The sequence below is a fragment of the Leuciscus leuciscus genome (genome assembly GCF_965113295.1).
Source record: "Leuciscus leuciscus genome assembly, chromosome: 14".
Taxonomy (NCBI): Eukaryota; Metazoa; Chordata; class Actinopteri; order Cypriniformes; family Leuciscidae; genus Leuciscus; species Leuciscus leuciscus.
Genome location: NC_138738.1, coordinates 34,154,106 through 34,178,758, shown reverse-complemented (window position 1 = coordinate 34,178,758; position 24,653 = coordinate 34,154,106). Strand labels below are relative to the sequence as shown.

Below are 24,653 nucleotides of genomic sequence, written 5' to 3'. Positions count from 1 at the left end.
CACCCCCAATTAAAAATAGTGTCATAATTTACTCACCCTCAAGTTGTTCTGTGTGAAATGTTCTCATTTTTTTATTAAAAATTTATTCACACAGGTTTGGAACAACTTGACAGATTTTCACTTTTGGGTGAACTATGCCTTTAACAATGCTTTAATCTCTTATTTGTAATACATTTAACAAAACTGAATTATGCATCATTTTGGAATTAAAGTCGTGGTTAAAATAGAGATTTAAATAGTTTGCCCTCTAATATTACCAGACTGAACTTTATTACTATATTTGTATTTATTGGTTGAGTCTTAGTCTATATATATATAAATAAAATCCAGTTTAATTTGGCCAAACTCTGAAGTACATTCATTCACAAATTTAATATAGTAGTATATTCATTACTGGTGTTTTTCATCTCATGGATGAGTCATTCTAAGGGTTTTAACCTACACAGCACAGAACTTTAACCATTAGTTCACTGCATTCATTAAGAAAACTCTTTGAACCAGTTACCAAAATCAATATCTTTAATGCAATGTGTTTGGAGAATTATTAGGGGTAAAATTGAGTACAAAAGACAAAGCTTTAATCAAAAGCAATGAAATCATGTGACATTAAAAGTGAGGAAAATAATTTCAATTGTTCCCAATACAGTCAGTCCACTACAATTTCACTGGAAGTTTGACAATTTAGCCTATAGGTCTATCACATCTGTTACAAACATACAGAAAAAGGGGGAGTATAATGCTAGCAAAAATACTGTATGAGAGAGGCATGTTAGCAAATGCACTTGAAAAGTACCAAAAATAAGAAGTTGACAAATACAAATTATTTTTTACACACCCACCACCTAAAGTGTGAACTTCAAAACATCATGCAATAATTAAAAAAAATTAAAATAACTTGCAAATAGTTCATAATAATGTGGCATACAAGTCCTGAGTGAGAACTCACAAAAACAATATTTATGTAATTAAGGCAAACAGTCTTAATTTTAAACCATGAGGTGGAAAAGTGACAGTGAAATAATTAGAAAAAGGCTTAATTGGTGCTGAAGTGCTCTTGAAACAAAACGGCTGGAAGATGAATCTCTCTTTGGTTGATGGGTAATATCTTGCAAATCTTGGATTACGTAATATTACAAAAGGACATTTCTTCCCATTTTCAATTATAAAAATTTCCAAACATTTAATTTACCTTGTAAATGGATAAATACTCCCATGTAAAATATAAATAGCCAATATTTATTCAAGGCATTTCAAGGCAGTTATCAACAGGGTAAAACAGATTAGGCCAAATGAACAGTTGCAGTCTCATTGGAAAGTTAAATGGCTTTTTTTTTTTATCTTGAATGCAAATTTAGTCTAATAGCTCAGATAATTGTTTGGCCCAAAAACTGCTTTAAAACATTGAAAATTGCAGTGAAACCCCCATTAATGATACAATTGCCTTCAGAGCATTCAAAAAATCATTTAGACAGACAAGACAAGCGTGGAGGAAAATAGCTCATCTGGTACACCACTGGGCTCAGCTTTCATACACTGAAATTTACTCAGGAGTTGGCTCTGATCCCTCACTTTTCAGATCGTTCTCCTCATCACTTTCCACACCAGCGCGTCCAACTGCACGGCGTACGTTGACAGTGAAATCTCCTCGCCTGGAGAAGACATACGTTTTATATAAACACTAAATATGTGGCATAGAAAAGTACAAATGTTTCAGACGGATTTGTCAGTAAGTTTTAAAAGTGATGTATGCAGAGAAATGATACCATGACTATCACGAAGCAGCGGATTACACACCTGAGTTTGTTCTTTAGGGTGCTGACCTCTCGGTTCATAGCATTAGCAGACTCAGTGGCATCTTCCAGCTCTCTCTGCATCTTCCTGCGGGAGGCATTAGCTCGAGCTGCTTCCTCCTCGGTCTCCTCTAGCTGCCTCTTCAACTGCTTCATACGAGTGTTCAGCTTCTCAGACTGACAGAGGAAGATTTCATTATGAACTGCACTCAAAATACAAGGTTACCTTACCACGATACTTACATTTCAGATAAAGACGACAATGGCAACAAAACGGACATGGAATTTAAATTTACTGTACAGTTTATTTTTATCAAATCACCATTTGAGAAATTTCCTCTTAAGATCAAATGAAGATCATCCCTTGGCTTTGAACTAGTTTGAACAAGCTTATTGCATTTTAAATGCAGTCCAAAACCCACCTCATTTTTGAATTGATCAGCACTGCGCCTCTCATCCTCAACCTGCAGTAACAGCTCTTTGAGTTTCTTCTCCACACGTCGCACCTGTTTAGTGGACTGCTGCCTCTCCCTGAAGAGTTGAGCACAGAGACATAGAAGTGTCACTGAGGAAGGTTATTAACAAAGACCTTTTACTGGGGAAATTGAGGTGCTCTATAGTCTATACTATAGCGGATATCCATGTAGTATCCCAGTCCCTGTGGAGTATGAAAGTTGCTTCTAATAATCTACACAAACCATCTCTACCATTACTCACTTCATCTCAATATCCAACTGCTCTTCGAGCTGTGGGATCTTGGCCTCCAGTGCAGCAATGGTGGACTTGTACTTGCTCTTTACAGCCACTTCCAACTCCTGAAGCTTCTGCTTTAGGTCCTTGTTCTGGCGGTCCAGCTGAGAGCGCAAACCCTCCAGACGCTGGCTATTACCACGCTCTGCAGTCAACTCCACTGTAACCTGTTCAGCCTGTGGTTCAAATTAAATAAAGCCATTAGCAGCAGAGCATCATGATGAACATATGATAGCTGAAATTGGGAACACGTTGGATGAGAGCATCTCATTAAGCTCCAAGTACTCTACCTGCAGTGTTGCTTTCTTCAGTCGATCATTGACCAGCTCCACGTTGAGATGTTCTTCCTCAAGTTCCTCCTCAAGCTGAGCAATACGTGCCTCAATTCTCCTCCTCTCGTCGCTGCTCAGTGAGCTGACAGAGAGAGAAAGAAAAAGCACATTTAAAACTACTCAACACTAAGATACCCAATATAATTTGATCTTCTAGGACTAACTGTTTGGTGCATGATACCCTACCAGACAACACATCACAATAGCAGCAGGTAACTCACTTCTTGGAATTCTGGCTATTGATCTCATCCTGTAGCTCATCTCGTTCTTGCTGAATTTGTCTCTTTGCTCTGTCAGCAGCAGCCAGATCCTACAGAGATAAAAAGGGAAACATTTACCACTTGCCTAATTCTTCCATAAAGAATCCTTTCAGTTTAAACGAACACTCAAATTTACCCTAGAATTCATTTCTAGTTGCAGTACAATTCTGATCCAAACTGAAAAAGTACAAGACAAACCTCATGTAGCTGAATGATCTCAGCCTCCATGCTCTTGATCTTGCGCTCGTTTTCTTTGGCCTGGTTAAGAACTTCGTCTCTGGATAGACGCAGTTCCTCAAACTCTCTCATCTGTTCTTTCATCTGGGCCTGCAAAACAAAAGAGGGAATGACACAGATACCATGTCAGAGTCATGAAGGTCATGCATTAAATGTTTATGTACTCCAATTGCAATTTTATTCATCAGGCAAAAGTAGAGACCAAAAATCCCCACCAATTTAATACAAAAGTAATGCCCGTGCAGAATGTGTGCGTGTAGTTTCTTACCTGTAGTTTCTTGAGCTGTTTGAGGGCCTCATCTCGAGCCTTGTTGGAAGAGTCGATCTGAGCAGCCAACTCTGACAGATCCAGCTCAAGCTTCTTGCGCACAGATACGGCCTGAACCCGCTGTTTCCGCTCATCCTCAAGCTCCATCTCCATCTCACGCACCTTACATATTCAATTACAATATCAGTAGTTTTTGTGCATTATTTCCCAGGTACCCAACATTTATCTCAGATTAACATTGTTCTGCATTGGGCAGGTGAGCACATACCTGTTTGACTAGCTGCTTCCGTTTCTCCTCACCCTGCTCATCTCTGGCCTGCAGGTCTCGGTCAAACTGAGCCTTCATGGCCTGCATGTTGACCTCCAGACGCAGCTTGGCATCTTCCGTGAGCTGCAGTTCATCCTCCAACTCCTCTAGCTGAGTCTTCATTTCCTCTAACTGCTGTTCCATTCCTCGCTTGGCCCGCTCAAGCTCATGCACCTTAAAACAAAAGAACAAAAGTTTGAGCACAACTAAGATAAGTGGTAAGAATTAATGTCCTTTTTAGCAAATTGTTGCCAAAGTGCACCGGATGAGTGCTATATTTGCACACCAGTCAAACATAATGAATCTTACCTCATGCAAATTAAAAATAAATAAACATTCTGGTTTTACCACAATGAGCTAGACCTTCAGACTATACATTTTATTTTAAATGCAAGGCGGAAGACTTTAAAGATTTCATAATTCACTTACAAAATCCTCAAGGATTAATTACATATTTAAACTTTAATTTAACAGATGCTTTGGTTATATCTTGGCTTGTAGACATTAGCTCTGTTCCAAAACAGTTAGCATGCTCTAAAGCCATTTTTTACTCTTGAATAAATTAACAGTTGAACCATTTGAATAAGTCGTTTTTTGGTATTGAAAGAAATGTACTTATTTCATTCTCAACCTGCCTTCACTGCTGTAGATTGACCAAAAGACTTTAGATCTTCAATGTCTAGTCTAGCAGCTTTGGGTTTTGGAACAGAGCTGTGGTCTTAAGGTCCCCCTGTGGTAAAAATCAACCTTTTAACGTTGTTTATATGTCTATGTGGTGTTTTCAATATGCTTTAAGACAAACCATGTGCAAATTCATAAGGTCAACAACACCATTGAGTATTTTCTCTTTAAAACTGCAGTGAACCAAAGACAGTCTCAAACATGGTTTGAAATCGCTGGTGTTTCTGACGTCACAAACTACCTCGTAACCAATCACGTCAACGTGTGATCGTCAATGAGTGAATCTCTGAGCTGCTGTGAGTGGAGGCGGGGCTAATTTGCATATTCATAGAACCACATATACTAAATGAGGCAAGGGTGTAGTTCCATTCAAGCAATTTTAAGGCATGAAAAAAATAAAATGAAAGAAACTTTTAAATGTGTCATTTTGGTGATCAAGGATGAGTTAAGGGATCAAATTGACTACAGGGGGACTTTAACACACATTCTAGACATGTAATGCTTGTGTTTCACATACACTCTTGCCAGCGTCATCCTTGGATGACATCAGGTCCTCCATCTCAGTTCTGAGCTGCTTGTTGACCCGCTCCAGTTCGTCCTTCAAATCAGTAATGGCCTCCAGCTCTCGGATCAGAGTCAGAGTTCTGGTCTCCTTCTCACGGGCCTCTGCCTCAGCACGATCCCTTTCCTCAGCGTACTTCAGAGAGATATTCTTCTCCTCCGCCAGCATCTGCACAAATTGACGTATTTTATCACAAAGGACTGCTAGAGTGTGAAGGTGATCAAAAATGATTTCATTACACTATTTTAAGATCTTTGTTACACTGTAATTATACATTTAAGTATTGAGTAATAAGTAACATGTACAGACATTAGGGTTAGTTGCATGAAATTATGCATAATTTATAGTTATTACTATAGTTACTGCATGTAACAATGACACTAAAATAAGGAGTTACCAATTATTATTTTTATAACTTGCAGAAAACACCCAGAGTATCAACATTTGAAATACCCTATGACACGTTCATAAATACATTTCTGCTCTATTTACAGTATAATACTGTAAATGCTGTTCTCTACCTGGTCAAACTTTTTCTGCTTGCGTTCCAGCTCCTGAACGGTCTGACGCAGATGATCTTGGTCTACCAGGACATCATCTAGCTCCCGCTGTAGACGGGTCTTTGTCTTCTCCAGTTTATCGTAGCCAGCATTCCTCTCCTCCAGCTGCTGCATGATGCCTTCCACCTCTCTCTGCAATTTCTTTTTCCCATCCTCCAAGCTCTCCAGGCTTTGGGCCTCTTGCTCAACCTTTTTCTTCATCTCTGCTAACTGTAACAAAACCAAAAAAACAGAATAACATTTCTAATCTAAAAATCTAAGTGGAAGAAGAAAGTTCTCCAACACAAACTGGTCCTAGGCCAGCATTATCATCCACCAGAACGTGTCCACCGACTCAAGGGCACACACACCTGAGCTTGAGCAGTGTACAGCTGCTTCTCAACATTTTTCTTGCTCTCCTCTTCCTCCTCCAGCATCTCTTTCAGGTTGTTCTGTTCATCCTCCATTTGCCGAAGACGAGTAGAGAGCGCAAGCTTCTGCCTGGTCTCCTCCTCCAACAACGCCTAACCACATAGGAAAACAATATAAACCAATTCAGAATGAAGTCTTATTTTTACCTGCAACCTCTTTGAGTGGCCCAACATTTATTTTAGGGCAAGCAGGAACTACTTGTGACCAACAGTACAATCACTCAGAAAGCTCCAGTGATAAGTGTCTGTGAATGATGCACTATAGCAGGGGTCGGCAAGTAACTTTGGCCGCGGGCCAATATTTTTTTTAGCCAGTAGATGGCGGGCCAGCTACACGGAGTAGGCCTATGGATACAAATTAAATACTCTTATATAGGCCTATAATTGTGGAATGTGATGTGTCCGTCACTGTCAGTGGATCATCATTCATTCAATCTTTTTTTTTCAAATTAAAACCAAAAATAAAAAGATGAAAAACGACTTGTTTTTCCATTATTTCCTGAACTGAAATGAAAAAAACAAATAAGGACGGGTTTTCTGATTTTCTGATTGTGCTCAGATCAAGAATAGAAAAAATGTATTACTGGATTAGACAAATTTTGATTTAAAATGTTTTATTTAACACCTTATGCATATATCAAGGAAATCATTTTAAACAGATCAAGTACTATTGTGGTAACAGATTACAGCCATTTTAATAAAGGTGTGAATAGCAATCATGCCTCATTCCGTACAGTCCGACTTTTGAACTTTATTCCTTTTTTTTATTATTTATTCGGGGACACACACATACACACCTAAGGTTTAAGGAGGTCTGCGCGGGACTGTTTTTTTTTCCATCCCGCTCCCACAAGGTTCTATTCAGCAACTGCTTAAAATATACTCGTGTTCACCCGCATTATTTCCCGACCTGACGGGTCCACAAAATTTAGATCTCGTTTCCATAATCTCACATTCAAATGTCTCTAACGGAAAGGAGATTAAGTAGCCTATAATAATTATAAATGCTATACAAAAATTGTGTTCGTGTCAATATAAATAGTAGGCTATTTTAACATTGTACTGTCAGCAGAGAAAAAAAATGCCACAGAAAAAAAAAGAAATATAAATAACATAAATTAAATAGGACAAAGCCTATCACTCAAATTTCTAAGCAACATAAACGAAAATCATATTGCCCTACTGACGAAATGAAGTAGGCTATTTTCTGCCGAACTATTTCAAACATCCTTGCAAAAAAAGAATGTTGTTGACTGACAATGGTTTCAGTACCAAACAGCTCCTCAGAGATAGGTGTACAGGCGGTCAGAATTAAGTGCGGATACGCTGTCAAAAGATGTCGGGAGTACGAGTGGGCTATTGTCAGTCAGACCGCCCGCTCCGTCCAAAGTACACCAGAGTTCTGACCGCTAACGTCTTTTGACGCGCGAATGGACACAAAGTGGTCAAGCGTATAACTAGACGCGGCAGGCGCGAATTTGACGCGCTATTCGCGTCCGGTGGGAACGCACAGTTATACTTTAAAATGTTATCCCGCGCCGCATGATTCCCTATGGGCGTTCCACACAGTATGCGGCGGTGAAATCGACTACGGCTTTTCTCAAGTAGTGGAAGAGTTTTGTGCAGCATTTAGGACTACCAAAATAATCCGGCGGGCCAGAAAATATTGCTGGCGGGCCAGTTTTGGCCCGCGGGCCGCCAGTTGCCGTTCCCTGCACTATAGTGTATGACCAAGTTGTACCTGCGCGTCTTTAAGTTGAGATTCAACAGTAGAACAATCTTTGGCAGCTTTGATGGATTTGCTCTCCACCTTGCTTAGGGTTCCCTGAAGAGCATCAAGCTCCACCTAAACATAAAAAAAATATATATTATAATTATATTGTATTGTGTGCATTAAAGTAGGCACAAGTTTGCTCCAAAGTATAAAAATCTCCCGTCTGAGATCCATTTAATGTATAATTGCAAATTGTAGTCTCAATACCTGCATTTTAGCCACTTTATCAGCCAGTTCCTGTTTCTGTCTCTCACTCTCTACGTGTTTGACTTGCAGCTCCTGGAGCTGTGATTCAGCTTTCTTCCTGCGGTGCTCAGACTCATTTTTACCTTGGGACAATGACTGAAGTTCAATCTGAAGCTCATTGCGTTCACTCTCCAGAGCCTGTTTAGCTTTTTCCACAGATGCTTTATTCTGAGGGACACAACAGTGAGTGTTAGTTAACACTTTTCTTGAAAGTTTACTTTTGTGGGTGGAAAGAAAATGTACACTTCTCAGAGACACTAAAGTTGTAATAATTGCAGCACCTTTTTAAATGAGACAATCAAAAGATCAGCACATTTTTTGCAAGATTTCCATTCCCTAATTATTAAAGCAGCACCATTAAAACCCATCAATGCTTTAGGAGAGGCACATGGTCTCACCCTCTTGGACTGTTCAAGCTGTTCATTGAGCTCCTCAAAGGCCTGGTTGTGTTTCTGTCGCACTTCACCTAGCATCTGTTCATGTGAACGAGCCTCATCTTCCAGAGTCTTCTTCAGCAGAGTCACTTCAGTCTCTCTCTTTGCCCTTCAGACAGGAAGAAAAGCATTTTTATCTTTGTTTTATATTTGTATCTTTGGAAATGAAGAAACAAGTTGTTGCAAAAAATCTCAAAGAAATCAAGCCCAGTCAGTTTTCCTCATGGCTGACCTGAGTTCTTGCTGAGCCGCAGTAGAGTCCAGGGTGTCCTCAAGTTCTGTCTTCAGAGCTTCCAGCTCCTCTCCCAGATCCCTGCGGTGTTTCTCGGCTTTAGCACGGGCAGCTTTCTCCAGCTCCAGATCTTCCTGCAACTCTGAGAGCTGGGCCTCAAGCTCACGAATGTTTTTCTGGGCAGCGTTCTTCAGAGCAGCTTCCTCTTCAATCCTACAACAAAAAATAAATTACAAAATGTAGCTAGAGCAAAAACCCAATTAAGGTAAAAAGTGTTAAGACATAGAAGTGGAAGTGAGGGACAGTTAAATGAAAATCTCAAATTACAGCGAACATTAACGTTTCACTCACCTTGCGAGTGCAGCCTGGAGCTCTTCCTCTTTCTTGGCCAGCTGGGCGCGGAGCTCTGCAATCTGAGCCTGCAGCTCTGCGATCTGATCATGCAGGTCTGTGGAGTCGCCCTCCAGCTTTCGCCTGTTCTTCTCCAACTCTTGCCTCGTCTTCTCTTCCTTCCTTAAACGATCTGAGAATGTGAAGGAGAGATGTGAACAATTAAGATGTATGAGACGTAGCAAAGAGAGCACTGCAACAATTCTTTGTTGCTGCAAATACAGCAATAAAGAGATATCATACTCAAGTTTGTGTCATCCGCATTCTTGGGCTGGCTTTAGACGTGTGTGTTTTCAAAATCCTGCTTCATAATTATTTGAGGGTCGTGAATATATACTTACCCTCCAGGTCAGTAATCATTGCCTCATGTTTGTTCTTGAGTTTCTGCAAACTCTTGGATTTCTCTTCCTCTTCAGCCAGGTTAGTGGTGAACTCCGAGACTCTCTCCTCCAGCTGCTTTTTCTCCTGTAAGATCAGATACCCGCATACAACCATCACTATCAGGACAAGCAGCACTAAATAGTTTTTGCAGCAGATTATGCAGTCATGCAGGCAGGTAGAAGAGGTGAACCGTTTCCACGTGTAGTAAAAACACTTTCAGGAGAAAGATATTGTAGTAGTTAAATACTACTTCAACATTTGTGTAGCATTAATTGAATTGTTCGGGGCAAAAATATCACAAAACCATATTTTGATTCTCCCAATTTCTGAAATGTGGACTTGAAACTACTTCATTGTTGATTTATGTAAAGGCAGAACACATTCTTGTCAGACCTTGGCAAGTTTGGCGTTTTGGTCATCAATAATCATAATGTCCTCCTCAATCTTCTTCAGCTTGGAATCCATGGTGACTTTCTCCAATTGCAGCTTCTGTCTGGCAGCCTCTTCTTCATCCAGTTGCTGCTCCAGATCCTGAGAAAGGATTTTAGGTTCTTCGATTACAATTGAACACAAATCAACTAATATTGTATGAAGCTCTAAACAGACATTAAGAGTTTGTATTCGGGAGGTCAATTTCATTCATCAAACTTCTCACCGAAATGTTCTGTTGCATCTTCTTCTTCTCCGTATGAAACTGTGTGACTCTCTCCTCCTCTTCCTCCAAGCGGGACTCCAGGTCATGCAGGACATCCTCCAGCTCATGCAGGCGTGTAGCAAGACGTGCCCTCATCTCTTCAGCCTCTTGACACAGTTCGGTCTCTGCCTGCAACTGCTCCTGGAGAGCCATCTTCTCTGCATTTAACTGTTACAGGGAATAACAATGATACGTTTATGGACACCAAGAGAGAATAAAGAGTCATCTTGTAGTGAAAAAAAAAAAAAAAAAAAACCCACCACCATACATACCTGTTGTTGTTTGGTCTCAAACTCCTTCAGTTGGTCTTCAGCCTGCTGCTGTCTCTCCTTCATCTTGACCAACTCTTCCTCCCTAGCGACCATTTTCTCTTCTTCTCTGGTCACCTGCAGTAAAGGCTTTACCTGAAGAAAGAAAAGTGGAGACATTGCTTTTAGATCTCTGGTTGACCTCTAATAAGCATACAGATTTTTGAACCTATATGTGTACCTTGGTAAAGAGTCGCCACCAATGCCAATTTCTGAGTTTCAAATAGGCTGCACAGTTCCTCTGGATCACCCTCATGGCATTCAGCTGCTGCTGCCTCTTAGCAAAGGCTCTATGTAAAACAAACCTTAAGTTGTCAGTCTAACAGTCCTGTTTAAATTAACACCTCAGACATCTCCAATCATACAAGACAACCTTTCAGAGTCATTTAGAAATTATCAGCCAAGGTTGTAATCACAGACCATCATTTTTAGTGCTTCAAATCTCTATTAGCTGTGGTGTCCTGGAAAACTGATCTGTATAAATGTATACATTCAAATACATCTACCTCCTAGCAACATAGCCTCTACACCAGGCCTGGAAGGTGATGATGACATCAGTGATCTTCATATCTCGCTCCTCTTCCAGGTGGGCAAGAACGCCAGCCCTGAAGAACACTTTACTTTGACCTATACGGTACAAGTTCGAATCCAGCTCCAGAGCCTTGATCTGGGAGAGAAAATACAATACATTTTTAAACAATAAAGGATCACTTATCTTAGAGTTATATAATGGTGTGCATCAACTCTTACCATGCGGACACAGGCCTGCTTCCCATCCATAAAGCCCTTGGGGATGGCATTTGGCGTGAGGATCTCGTATCTGAAATTACATTTGGGAAAAATTATTTAGAGACTAGAAGGAATAAGATGATTCAAGAAGTCTATAGATACTAAAGTCAAGCCCTGCATTCTGGGTATGCATAATTCACTGCTACGTAGTATAAAAGCAGTACTACGTCAGACAAGCAGTTCAAATACTCAACATTCATGATAATCCAAAATACCTTTGTCTGAACTCTTGGAAGACAATGCGGTTGGGGAACCCTTGTCTACAGATCCGAATTCCTTCTAGAACTCCATTACATCTTAGTTGTTCTAGAACCAGGTTGTGTGCCAATTTACCAGCCTAGAAGAGAAGAGCAGTGACTTAATTGTTAGAGGCCACAAAAGATGCATGAACCACCTGGCTATACAAATGTTTTGAGGATGGGATGGGGTGTAAAGTTTCTCTTCACACCTTCTTCTCATGGTTGGGGATTATGCATCGGACAAAGTTAGGATTGGTATTTCTGAGGGTGGTCATCAGATTTGTTAGCTGCTCTTTGTACAGTTGTCCTACTGTACGGAACATTCCCTTACGAGTCTTGACGGCTCCATGCAATGATTCAGCCATTCCAGCTACCTTGTCTAATCCCACAATTCGGTCCACTGATGAAAAAAAATAAAAACGCATTATGCAGGAACCAACACAATAGTCTTTAAGATGACTTTTCATGTTTAATTGTGGAGTCTTTTAGTGTCCAGGATGAACAGTAGCAGACAACCTGCGTATTACACACTGGCAGAATCAGACTCGCTTTTCTCTATGACGACCTAAAAGCCTGACCAACAAAAGCTCAATGCAGCAGGTGGATTGTCGTCAAAACTTTAGACATTAGTGACATCTGAAATACTCAAATTAACATTCCTTAAATCAATCTAATGGTTAGTCATCTGCAGTCTCCTACCATCTTTCCAGAGCTCAGACACAAACTTGTCCACTGACTGGTTAAGCAGAGTTGCCACATTGTCATTCAGAGGGTCCATGTTTTTCATTAGCCATTCAGTAGCCTTGTAATCAACCTGTGAAGGACCAGACATATACATAAATGATACACTTAAAATAAAAATTCTCCTCTTCAACCCTATTCAGATGGGATTAGATTTAAATGTTGAGGGAAATATAATGTTCTAGAGTTTGTAAATGTCTAAATAAATTCACGTTTCATACTGTGCTTTATAATATTGTGATGCCTGAACTCAGTTGCCAACCTCAGCAATTTCCACAGACATTGCTTACCAAATATGACTTCATGATAAATATTACAGACGTCCACAATATCACTTTACAAACATATGAAGCTAATCCCAGTATTTAAGACACACAAGAGCTCTTACTTTGCCAGCATAGTGAATGATACAGAAGTCAGCATCATCTTTGAGCTTCTTGGGCTTTTGAAATTTTGGGTTGTTGCCCAGTTCCTGGACTACTTTCTCCACAAAGGATTTGTCTGTGGCTTTGGGAAACCAGCACTCCTCATCCAACAGAGCCAGGATTCCTGGAGGACCATTCTGATGGAAAAAAAGAGAGAGAGACACCAAGGAATAGTTTTTTTTTTTATTATTTATTTTTAAATCAAGGCATGCAGGAGGGTCTAAAAAAAACAAAAACAAATTCTACATAGTTTGAAGAGAAAAGAATAAACATACAGGCTTCTCAATGAGTTCAATGCAGGGCTGCAGGTCAAGACCGAAGTCGATGAAGCTCCATTCAATGCCTTCACGCTGGTACTCCTCCTGCTCCAGGATGAACATGGTGTGGTTGAACAGCTGCTGAAGCTTCTCGTTGGTGTAGTTGATGCAGAGCTGCTCAAATGAGTTCAGCTACAAAGAGAAAAAGAGTTAATCAAAATGGCCAATTATAAATCGAGACAAATTTTTTGTTTTTCCTCACAACACTTTCACACCTCGAAGATCTCAAATCCAGCGATATCCAGGATTCCGATAAAAGAAGCACCCTGACGCTTGGTCTTGTCTAAAGCTTTGTTGATACGCATAACCAACCAGCGAAACAGTCTCTCATACGTGGCTTTGGCCAGGGCCTCCACTGCAAACTCAGCCTGTTCCTGAGTCTGAGCCTTCTGAACGCAATCACGGCCCACTTTGATGCGTGGTGTGAGAATGGCACGTGTGAAATCGGTCACATTCATGCCCAAGAGATGGGACACCTTTTGGGCAGCTGATAAAAAGAAAAGAAAAAAAGAGACATTTAGAGCTCAGAAAAAAAGGTTTGATTCCTGTCTAGAATAAGCAATATGAATAACAGAATGTGCATTCTGCCATTTTTTTGTGCAAATACAAGTACTGGTAATGAAATGAACTTGGGACTAATTTGTAGAGCAAGTTAATGAAGAAAGTGAGACCTGTGTCATCGGGCATGGAGGCTTGGTCAGAGTTGCGTTCCTTCTTAAAACTCATGTTTCCGAGCTGCAGCACAGCAGACACCACCTTCAAAAGACCTGGGACACATTGACAGAAAATACATTACATTTCCTCAGACATGAGGCAACAACACATCACCCTTCAATAAGTTAAACCCCAAACTTAGAGTTCAGTCAAAATACTACAATAGCTATACAGAATAGTTCTCAGCATGAGAAACTGGTGAACTTTCACTCGATTCATGAAAGACATCACAACTTTAGGTGATTAAAGGGGTCATGAACTGGCTTTAAAAAAAAAAAATATATATATATAATAAATAAAATATATCTAGGCACAGCTCAGCTTTTATGGGCATGCCGCATGGAAGACTTGGAAGTAAACGCCCACTGCTATGATTGGATAACAGTTTTGCATATTATAATGAGTTTCATGTAATGTAGTAATCATGTAATGCGCAAATCGGTTAGATTTCTCAGTTAATCACCCCCTTTAAACACACTGTAGAGTGATTACGGATGAAAGTGCCTTTGAGTCTCTATACCTGTCTGCTCCTCCTCAGGGATGCCCATAATCCTGAAGGCATCTATGGTTTCAGCAAACAGTTCTTTATCCTGTTGTCCAGTGATAGTTACATTTCCATTCGACAGGAAACGGTACTTATTGTAGTCCTCTAGGCACACCTCAGCTGTAGAGTAGAGAACAAACTTTATAAACTTTCCTTTAGTCCTAGAGCATACTACACTGTCACATGGGTATTCAGCATTAAATTCACATTAAGAAAAGATTTGTGTGTTAATTTTAACAAAAAGTTGGCCCTAACATGGCATATATGATTTTAAAGAATTCATAGCTTAAATTTGTTCATTGCATGAAATGGTCCTCACCACGCAATTTGTCTCCTGCTCCTGATAGCAAGTAATAGAAAATATGGAAGGCCCGCTCATCTTTGGCCTGCCTGATCGCACGAGACTTCTCTAACAGATCTGAAAAACGCTTGTTAGGGGATTAACAGAATAAGTCAAACACATTCTGCAAGAGCCCTTTAAAATGGCAACAAGCTAACAATACACATTTCAGTTTCCTAAGTGGTGGTTCAGTCAATAAAAAGGATACAGGTCTCAATATTGGCTCCAACGATGTAACCATTGACATCGAAGTTGATCCTGATAAACTTTCCCTGTGAATAACAAGCTCATATTGATTCATGTCGAAGTTTAGTGGGACCCTTTAAAAAGGAGTCAATTGGATTGGTCTGTGCACACTTACAAATCGAGATGAATTATCGTTCTTCACTGTCTTGGCATTGCCAAAGGCCTCAAGAATTGGGTTTGCCTGTAGCAATTGTTTTTCCAACTCACCCTGGCAGACAAATAGTTGATAAAAGGGGATGAGCGCATTTAAAGTTACAACTCACAAAAGTTACAACTCACAATTTCAGGAACTAATAGACCATTAGTGAAACAAAGACAACATCTTGAAACAAAGGTACCAAACCATCAATACACAGCAGACCAAGATCACAGATTTGCAAGTGAAAGCTTTGCCGGACTACTGATTTTTGCAGGCGAGTACATTCTTCCACTACATTTATAATGCTAAAAAAACCATACGTGCATTAAACTGTTCTACACCAGTGTTAGAATATGCATTAGCCGAAGCAGTTACGAGACTTTGCAACATAACACCATATAATTAAGCCTGCAGAAAACCAGAGTCGCATGACCAGAAAAGTGGGTGTATACAGCAGGAAAAGTGAAAGATGGTATGGTTGAACTCACATGTGAGAGGGCGACACTGCTCTGCAGGATTATAGAGAAAGAGAGAAAGTCTCAAAATATGGACACAAAAATGAAGGGGGACTCAAACTTAAAACATTTCCAACCATATGGGGCAACATTCAACAATTGGATGCTTGCAGTTTTTAAATAAAAAGGGCTTAGTGTATTATAAACCATGAACAAATATGCAGGATTGCAGGTATTCACAAAGTCATTAGAGATCCCGTGGGAACAGGTCTAGGCCTGATACAGGAATGTGAAAACACAGAATTCTGACTTCCTTGTACAAATGACAGAGAGAAGAGTATTAAACCCCTGTGGGAGGAAGACAAAAAAAAAAAAAAAAAAAAAAAAGAGACAAAAAAGAGGATGAATAGGAAGAGATAAAACTGACATCAACAAAACATTTACAACAAAGGGAGCTGGAGACAGAATAGCTGATATTAAAAATGGATGTGGTCATTTATGAGCAGCTCTGACATGACAATCAGCACTCGTCTTATCTGGCGGTTGTGCACACGAATCAACATTCACTTGTGATGACTGTTTTCCATGACTGAATTCATGTAAATGTTAATGTGCACAAAATATTTGAGTGGAGGGTAAGATGGGGGAATGAAGCAGGACGGATTCAAACCTGAATAATGTTAATACACAACTCTTGTATGTTGTGAGCACATGCAACACCCGCTGTGCCACAACCCTGAAAAAAAAAAAAAAAAAAATCTTGTACTCACTTGATCTTTCTTTGTTTTGAAGGATGATGCTACATGAGCAAGGTACTGAATGACTTTTTTGGTGTTTTCAGTTTTTCCAGCACCAGATTCACCCCTGGGGAATAATTTAATTAAAGTTTAAAAGAAGCTACAATGCTGGCCATTTTAATACTATTTTGTTACTGGTATATCACAAGTGCCAAGTCAAGCTTACGTGCACAATATGGACTGATCCTCACGATCTAAAAAAAGAGAAAAAAAGAGAAATCAATTAACAGTGCTCCATCACATGAACAGAAGTGCCATTTTGGCCTGAATAATAGTGTCACACAGGGATTGTTCTCACCCTGCATCATACTCCTGTAGGCCGTATCTGTGATGGCGTAGATATGAGGGGGCATCTCATGCCTCTTCTTGCCTTTGTACATATCTACGATCTCCTCCGTGTAGATGGGCAGATGCTTATACGGGTTTATTACCACACAGAAGAGCCCAGAGTATGTCTGAAACAATGATTTACACATGCCATTCGTCACAAAAAGCACATTCATTTCAAGCCGTTTGACTAATCTTGACAGATTCTCACTCTTTATAAACTAACCAATTAGGAACTACAAATATCTTGGCATTAGATGATTCTCATGGTTTAATTGCAACTACATGAAACATAATTGTGCATTTTCTATATTAGTTTTCTGCACTGTCAAAGTGTTCATTTGTCAACCTACACTTACTTACAATCTTCGAAAAATCCCTTTTTACAAACACTATTGGAGTACGTTTTACGAGAAAATAATATTTTAGTCTTTCAAAATGTCACATTTGATTCAATGTTACTTGCAGTTTCTTTGCTAGTAAATTTCACAAATTACAATTTCTGAGTGAAAATTGTTTCAAAGTTAAACTATTCTTTGATGCATCAGAACATGCAAAGATAAAAAATCCAGACAGACTTACATAGATGAGCCCTGAGTAGTATCTCTCCCTCAGGTTGTGCAGAACAGACGCTTCATTCAGGCAGGTGAGCTCCGCCATATCCTCCACCTTGCTGAACTTGGGTGGGTTCATCTTCTGGATGTCATCCTTGCTCACCTTGATCTTCTTGCCTGAGTCAGCCAGCTCCACTAGACACTCATCTCCAGTCTCCTCTTTGATGGAGCCGGCCTCAAAGCCGAGCTTCTCTGAGGGAACCCATACCAGCTTCTTAGAGGACCAGTCTGCCTGCGCCAAAGGGTCGTTGACAGTGTTGCGGTCGGCATAGAGGAACTTCTCTGCGTCTGACATTTTGACTATGTACAAGAAAGAAATTGTTTATGGTTGATTTTAATGGTTTTGTGGTTTTAAAAAGTTATGCAGGATATCACAGTAACACCGAGAATTAAAACCAGCATGACGAGTGACGAAGAAATTCATTTCCTCAATTGTACACAAACATCTACACAGTGACACCCCTATTTATCCTTAAAAGTAAATACCTTTAACAACCCCTATTTATCCTTAAAAGTAAATTCCTTTAACAACCCCTAATTATAAGAATTCCCACACTCATTTGAGAATACCATCAAACTGTGTTTTGTAACCTCAGATCACCAAATACAAGTGCTTGGTAATGTTTGTGTTGGGCTAGAAACCAAGTCTGACTAACATGGAAAGTGGTAAAACACAAACAGTAAGTGGGTTTGTGCATGTTAAACATTTTCATGCAGAAATCATGATTCAGCAAACAGTTCACAATTTAGGATAAAATCTACAATCAATTTAAACACCACATTTAAAAAAAAATATTATATTATAAATGTATGAAAAGTGTCTTGTGAATTATGAAGAAATTGTGCATGCACAATTTTGTGCACAGAACTATGCATCAATAATGCAATTATCAGTGACATAGAGAGACAGTTTACATATTACCATAACTTTGAGCATTTATGGTGTCATGCATACACTTAGCTAGTGTGTGTTAAAATTCCTTAACCTGCTGTGTGCTGATGCAAACATACACAAGCTCCTATTGCTTTGAAGTGGAGAGAACATCTGCGTTGAAGGAATAATTCCTAAACAAGTTTGGACAGACAATTGCATTACCCGCCACACCCTGTGGAAGACTCCAGAACTCAGAAATTAAGAGTACCGGTAACATCTTTAAGTATCTTTGTACACTTAAGACATATTCAGATGGCAGATAAGAAACATCAGATGAATAATTAATTGTGCAAAGTTCCTTTGAGAGCAGAGACTAGTTCTTTTGCAGAGCTTAAATGGCTAAATCCTAATATACATTATGAATATATCATACCAATGTTACTCATGAAGATTAAAGATAAGGTATCCCTAACCACCATACAACCTGTTTAACCACCTGAGATAGAGAGAGATATAGATATATATAATTATTTTTTTACAACCACAATACAAAATCGTGCATCTTTTAACAGAATCTGAGATGCTCAAAGTGTGCAAACACTTTCCCCACAAAATGTTTTTTTGAAATGTCCTTGCAAGTGTCCTTACAGTCTCATGAGTGTCAAGTCAAATCAATTTCAGTTAAATTACTGCAATCTGCAAAATTTAAAAATATATATTTCTCCCCTAACTCTTTTGTATACAAGAGAGTTGGTTGCAAAACACAGGGTGCAGAAATTCAGTTGAGAATTTGTAATAAGGTTAATGGATAAATGTACTGCTAATAAAATAAGTAATATATAATTCTCAAAAAAAAGAAAAGAAAAAAAAGGTGAGTGAGTATTCCACATATACCCGTCCCTCGGGGGGAGGGAAAGAGAGGCTTCTGGGAGTCAAAGTTCTCTGCCTGTTCAGACTATGAAAGTACTTCCTGTCAGTGACCTCTAAACTTATTTAAATCTGCCAATTCAACCAGAGTGGGGAAAAAGGCCAACAAGATGCCAAATGAAGTGTGGGAGTACCAATGGCAGCACTTAGAGAGGCATCTAGAAAGTGAAAATGGATGACAACAGCACAGCTTTAGTGTACCGTTGAGACGAAGGGATAAGGAGATTAGCAGGGTGTCATCTCTGTCTTGCAAGTTCATTAGCAGCTCAAATACAGTCACTGTGATTAAATGCAGAAGACCGCACGTGCGCCTGCACATGACATGCACCTTTGTTGGGTTTACCCACCACAGGTTGTCATCCGATTCCAAGAATAAAAAAGGAACTACCTATGGAGCGTGTAATATACATTTAAGGGACAAAAGAGTTAATCATAGTTGAGCAAAGAGGAACAAACAGCCATCCGTGACACAACAAAATAGTGAAATGGTTTCTGGAACGTGTTGATATTGAAAAGTTGCTTCACCACACTGACACACTTCCTCTAGCGCTTTAATGCAAGACCTTAGAAGGCAACATGTTAGAGCTTGCTGTCTGAATTTAATAAGTGTAACAGAAGCAGAACCACAGAAAACAGCCTGAAACTAGTTAATTGTGCTTATTACAAATGGAGAAATTCACTCAAATGTGGGAATATTTGGCCAACACAAGACTAAAATATCCATTATATTTGACCCAAAAATCAAGATAAATACACATAATAGAAATATTTTGTCTCAGCCTTTAATGCCAATTTTATGTTGGAAAACACAAGCATTAAATTATGTATTTATTATTATTTTAGGACCATTGGTTTAGGTCTATGAGCCAAACTAATAAATGGCATTTACTAGCAAAACTGTCTGTCTGTGTGTGTGTGTTTTCGTTCTGGTAAACCCTATACATAATGGGGACAAAATGTCCCCCCAAAGATGTCAACATCTGAAATCCTTGTGGGGACATTTTTTTGGTCCTCGTGAGCTTATAAATCATAAGTAGTTATGTTTTTTGCAGAAAGTTTTCTGTGATGGGTAGGTTTAGGGGTGTGGGTTAGTGTAAGGGGATAAAATATACGGTTTGTTCAGAATAAAAATCATTGCGTCTATGGAAAGTCCCAATAAAACATGAAAACAATGTGTGTGTAGTTTATTTGAAGGGGGTAATATGTTTTGATAAGATTCACTCTTAAAGTGAGAGTTTACCAGTGAGCCTGTCCTGCCCTCACAGTGGTCACCTGCAGTGCCATACCTTATTTTAACCCTCCATCACCATGTTCTCTCATCCCACTGATCTTGGCTTGTGTTCAATCCTTGCTTATAGATCAAATGCCAACAGCTCTGAGATGAAGTCAACAACAGCAACACAGGAGACACAGTGCTCACGAACAGAGCATTTTATGCAGTGCAAGGTGAAATCGCTCTAGCGCAAAAGACCTCACAATGAAATTAAGACACATTAATGTAACTTTGCAACTGGCACTGTTGCATAACAGTTAAGGTCTCTTGTTCCGCGTCAGGGCTGAATGTGTGTCCTCAGGGCTGAGCAAATCAGGTCGTGTCTACTGCTAGAAACTGGTCTCAAAGCAAACTGGGCGTGTTGCAAAGAGCAGACAGACAGATCACCTGAACTCAGATACTACTGATAGGGAGTTTCTCGTGCACTCTACTTTAAATTATCTTGGGTAGCAATAAAGAAAATAATAATAAAAAAAAGTAACATGTCATAATATTCTGGTTTGTAATTTGTTTCATGGAGTCCACCTAAATTAAGACTATTAATAACTTTCTTTTGTTTTACTTAAAATATTTGTATCACTTCATCGAGTAACACAGCGACACGCGCGTGCATGGGCTGATTGTGCAGAACAGGTTCAGGTGCGCGCTCAGGTGAGAATGTGGCTGAATGTTAAAAGTTCACTCACCTCTTTTCCCTCAGGCGCCGTTTGTTGAGAAGACCCAATACCAAATCCCAATAATTTTTTTCTTAGGAAGAATGACACAGCTGAGACAAACGTATCCGAAAATCTCTGGGGTTTGCGATACTTTCCTGCTTGTTCATCGGCGTCCTGCTCTCTAGTTTCCTCTCACTTCTCTCAGCAAACTCCCTCTGACTCTTAAATCAGCTGTGTGGGCGTGGCTATAAAACGTCGACAAACCCCCAATGTCCCGCCCATTTGATTTAGCGCTTCTTTGAAAGTGTCAATCAAGACATGTGCTTTCATTGATTGGTCATTTATTTAGTGCGTCAATTATTATGCCAAACAGTTACGTTTGGTTATGACCTTTTACAGTCTATGGTTAGGAGGTTAGGTTTATATATCAAGGAAATAAACATAAGTTTTAGAATTTTAAATTGTTACTTATAAAATATGCAAGCAATATGTAGCCTACATAGGCTACATACGCAAGAAATATGTATAAAGAAATGTAAAATAATAATAATAATTAATAGCCTATAATAGATATTACTGGAAACAAACAAAGGAATTAAAATATGAATTAAATATTTTGAATTTGATTTTGAATTAAAATATGCGTTTTTGAACATTTTCACATAAAAAGAAAAACTTACAAATTTCCATATATTTCCACTAAATGTTTTTAAAAAAATGTTATGCTGAACATATAGGCTAATTGGTAATGAAAACAAATGCAAAATAGAAGCATTTTCACCAAGTCTTCTCAAACTTCTCAAACTGTTCATAAAAACATCATCAAAATGGACTTTACACGCATAATTACTTAAATTACTACTATAATTATACAAAAATCATAATATATTTTGTAGTTCAGATGGAGTTTATAGAATATTAGCCTAAATGCAGGAAGCTGGAGTGCAGGAAGGCTGGTGAAGGAATGCAGAGATTTGTCTGTACCTGCAACCCTGCAGTGGTTTTCCCTATTTAAAGAGTCTTACTGTGGAGGTGGAGAGAGAGAGAGAGAGAGAGAGAGAGAGAGAGAGAGAGAGAGAGAGAGAGAGAGAGAGAGAGAGAGAGAGAGAGAGAGAGAGAGAGAGAGAGAGAGAGAGAGAGAGACTAAAGTGAACCTATACTGCTTTTAACATGAGTCACCCATTGGATATCATAAAATAGAAAACACTGGTCAGGTGACAACTATATGATAAACTGGCCTGTAAGCTACTGACAGATTATCTTCATGGGCGTTTATAGATATTGCATTTTTCTCTGTGTCAATCCGGGGTTGCCAGATATGTGCATTGATTACTGTAAATGATGTTGCTGTTATTGTCAACTAAGTAAACAGTCCTCCTTTATAGAAAAATCAAAAAGTCAAAGTTCATGTAGGGTCACAGAGAAGCTCAGACAACAAATAGATTTGTCCAAGTAATCTTATGCTAAATTGAAAGAGCGTTTTATTTTACGGAAAGCAACAAAACAAATGGCCGCAGCAAAACAGATTAGAAACTAGTTTAGGAGGCCCTGAGCACACCGACAAGCGTAAGTATGAGTCTACAGGCCTCAGGTGCATGGGTTGATTCTTCCTTATATGGTATGAAAGCGACGCAAACACAGTGAAAGAATGAGCTGTAGTTTAGGCAGCAGAGGTTTTGGATTACCCATAATCCCACTGGCCTCCCTCCTCTACCTTCCTTCTTCCTCCTCTTCATCTGAAATACTCAGTGGCATGAAAGATAGAGATCAATTTTCAAGAGAAGGCTTGTTGCTACATGACCTCACACCAGATAAGCAGACAGCAAATGAGATTTCTAAACTTGAACATTGCTCGGCTGTGTTCTGCTTCATATAAAATGTGGCATCTGTAATCTTATCCATGAACACAACAAGCGTACGTAGGGTGTGTTACTTGAGATGATAATGAAGTGAAAAAAGTGGCTGGTCTAGCCATGTTATTGTCTCAGCTATTCTCAGCCTGATGCAGTTTACTGTCGTTTTTACTCCCAGAGGGAGAAAGAGAGCATACTGAGCAGACGACATGTCATGCAATGTGACATGCTACTATACTGCATACATACACTCACCCGCCACTTTATTAGGTACACCAGTTCAACTGCTTGTTAATGCAAATATCTAATCAGCCAATCATATGGCAGCAACTCAACGCATTTAGGCATGTAGACTTTAAACGTGGCATGGTTGTTGGTGCCAGGCGGGCTGGGCTGGATTTTCACACACAGCCATCTCTAGGGTTTGTGGAGTCCGAAAAAGAGATATATCCAGAGAGTGGCAGTTCTGTGGGATAAAATGCCTTGTTGAAGCCAAAGGTCAGAGGGGAATGGACAGACTGGTTTGAGCTGATAGAAAGAGATTAATAAATCAATGGTTCAGGTTGCTGGTGGTGGTGTAATGGTGTGTAAATATTTTCTCGGCACACTTTGGGCCTCTAAGTAATTGAGCATTTAAATGCCACAGACTACCTGAGTATTGTTGCTGACCATGTCCATCCCTTTCTGACCACAGTGTGCCCATCTTCTGATGCCTACTTCCAGCAGGATAACACACCATGTCACAAAGTTCAAATCATCTCAAACTGGTTTCTTGAACATGACAGTGAGTTCACTATACTGATACTCAAACCCAGACAGCAACATAGTGTCGGCCCAGATCCGGCCCACATCTAGTACACGTGGATTCCACACGTACCGGATCTGGGCCGACACTAATGTTGCTGTCTGGGAATGGCCTCCACAGTCACCAGATCTCAATCCAATAGAACACCTTTGGGATGTGTTGGAACTGGAGAAATCTCTGAGGAATGTTTCCAGCACCTTGTTGAATCTATGCCATAAAGAATTAAGGCAGTTCTGAAGGCAAAAGGGGGTCCGAACTGATACTACCAAGGTGTACATAATAAAGTAGGTGGTGTGTGTGTGTGTGTGTGTATATATATATATTATATATATATATATATATATATATATATGTATATATATATATATGTATATATATATATGTATATATATATGTATATATATATATATATATATATATATATATATATATATATATATATATATGTATATATATATATACACGTGTGTGTGTGTGTGTGTGTGTAGCCTATATACACATATAAATGAATAGTTTTATTTAGCAAGGAAGTGACAGTAAAAATGTCTATTTCTAATTTCTATTTCAAATCAATAAACTCACCCTCATGTTGTTCCAAACCTGTATGAACTTCTTTCTTCTGCTGAACACAAAAGAAGATTTAAAAAAATACTATGGAAGTCAATGGGGCCCAGCAACTGTTTGGTTACCTACATGTGTGCTCTGCTCTCCTCTTTCTTCATGGATGAAGTAGCGGTGCGTGACCAAGTAATCAGTGTAGCTTGCAGCGCCCTCTGATGGCAAAAAGAATCACTACACGATTGCTCTAATAAGCATGCTAAATGCTTTGGGATTTTTTTCTTTCTTTTTTTTTTTGCAGTCATAGGTTAATATACGTGGTTAAATTACCCGGTGAGTGATAATTTAATTATTGAGTGATAATCAATAATGTGTTCGTCAGTAGTTGATGTTGCTATGTTGGG

The 24,653-nt window shown here is 39.3% G+C and overlaps 1 protein-coding gene across 1 annotated transcript; it reads right to left on the bottom strand.

Annotated features, from left to right (window-relative positions):
• Positions 1-501: 501 nt before the first annotated feature.
• On the bottom strand, positions 502-21,245 carry myh9a (myosin, heavy chain 9a, non-muscle). Its single transcript, XM_082189780.1, has 41 exons — positions 21,064-21,245; positions 17,272-17,603; positions 16,661-16,817; positions 16,529-16,556; positions 16,336-16,429; positions 15,599-15,619; positions 15,087-15,179; positions 14,934-14,997; positions 14,705-14,803; positions 14,362-14,505; positions 13,799-13,894; positions 13,343-13,614; positions 13,086-13,259; positions 12,774-12,947; positions 12,344-12,458; positions 11,854-12,044; positions 11,621-11,742; positions 11,367-11,436; positions 11,123-11,283; positions 10,798-10,906; positions 10,581-10,712; positions 10,270-10,476; positions 10,008-10,145; positions 9,575-9,698; positions 9,195-9,366; positions 8,844-9,056; positions 8,576-8,720; positions 8,139-8,345; positions 7,899-8,003; positions 6,098-6,250; positions 5,709-5,957; positions 5,143-5,355; positions 3,906-4,118; positions 3,638-3,799; positions 3,331-3,459; positions 3,094-3,182; positions 2,831-2,954; positions 2,508-2,716; positions 2,213-2,321; positions 1,795-1,967; positions 502-1,649 (listed from the first exon to the last, which is right to left on the bottom strand). Exons 2-41 carry the CDS (start codon positions 17,596-17,598, stop codon positions 1,541-1,543), a joined length of 5,886 nt encoding a protein of 1,961 aa, XP_082045906.1. The 5' UTR covers positions 17,599-17,603; positions 21,064-21,245; the 3' UTR covers positions 502-1,540.
• Positions 21,246-24,653: the final 3,408 nt, after the last annotated feature.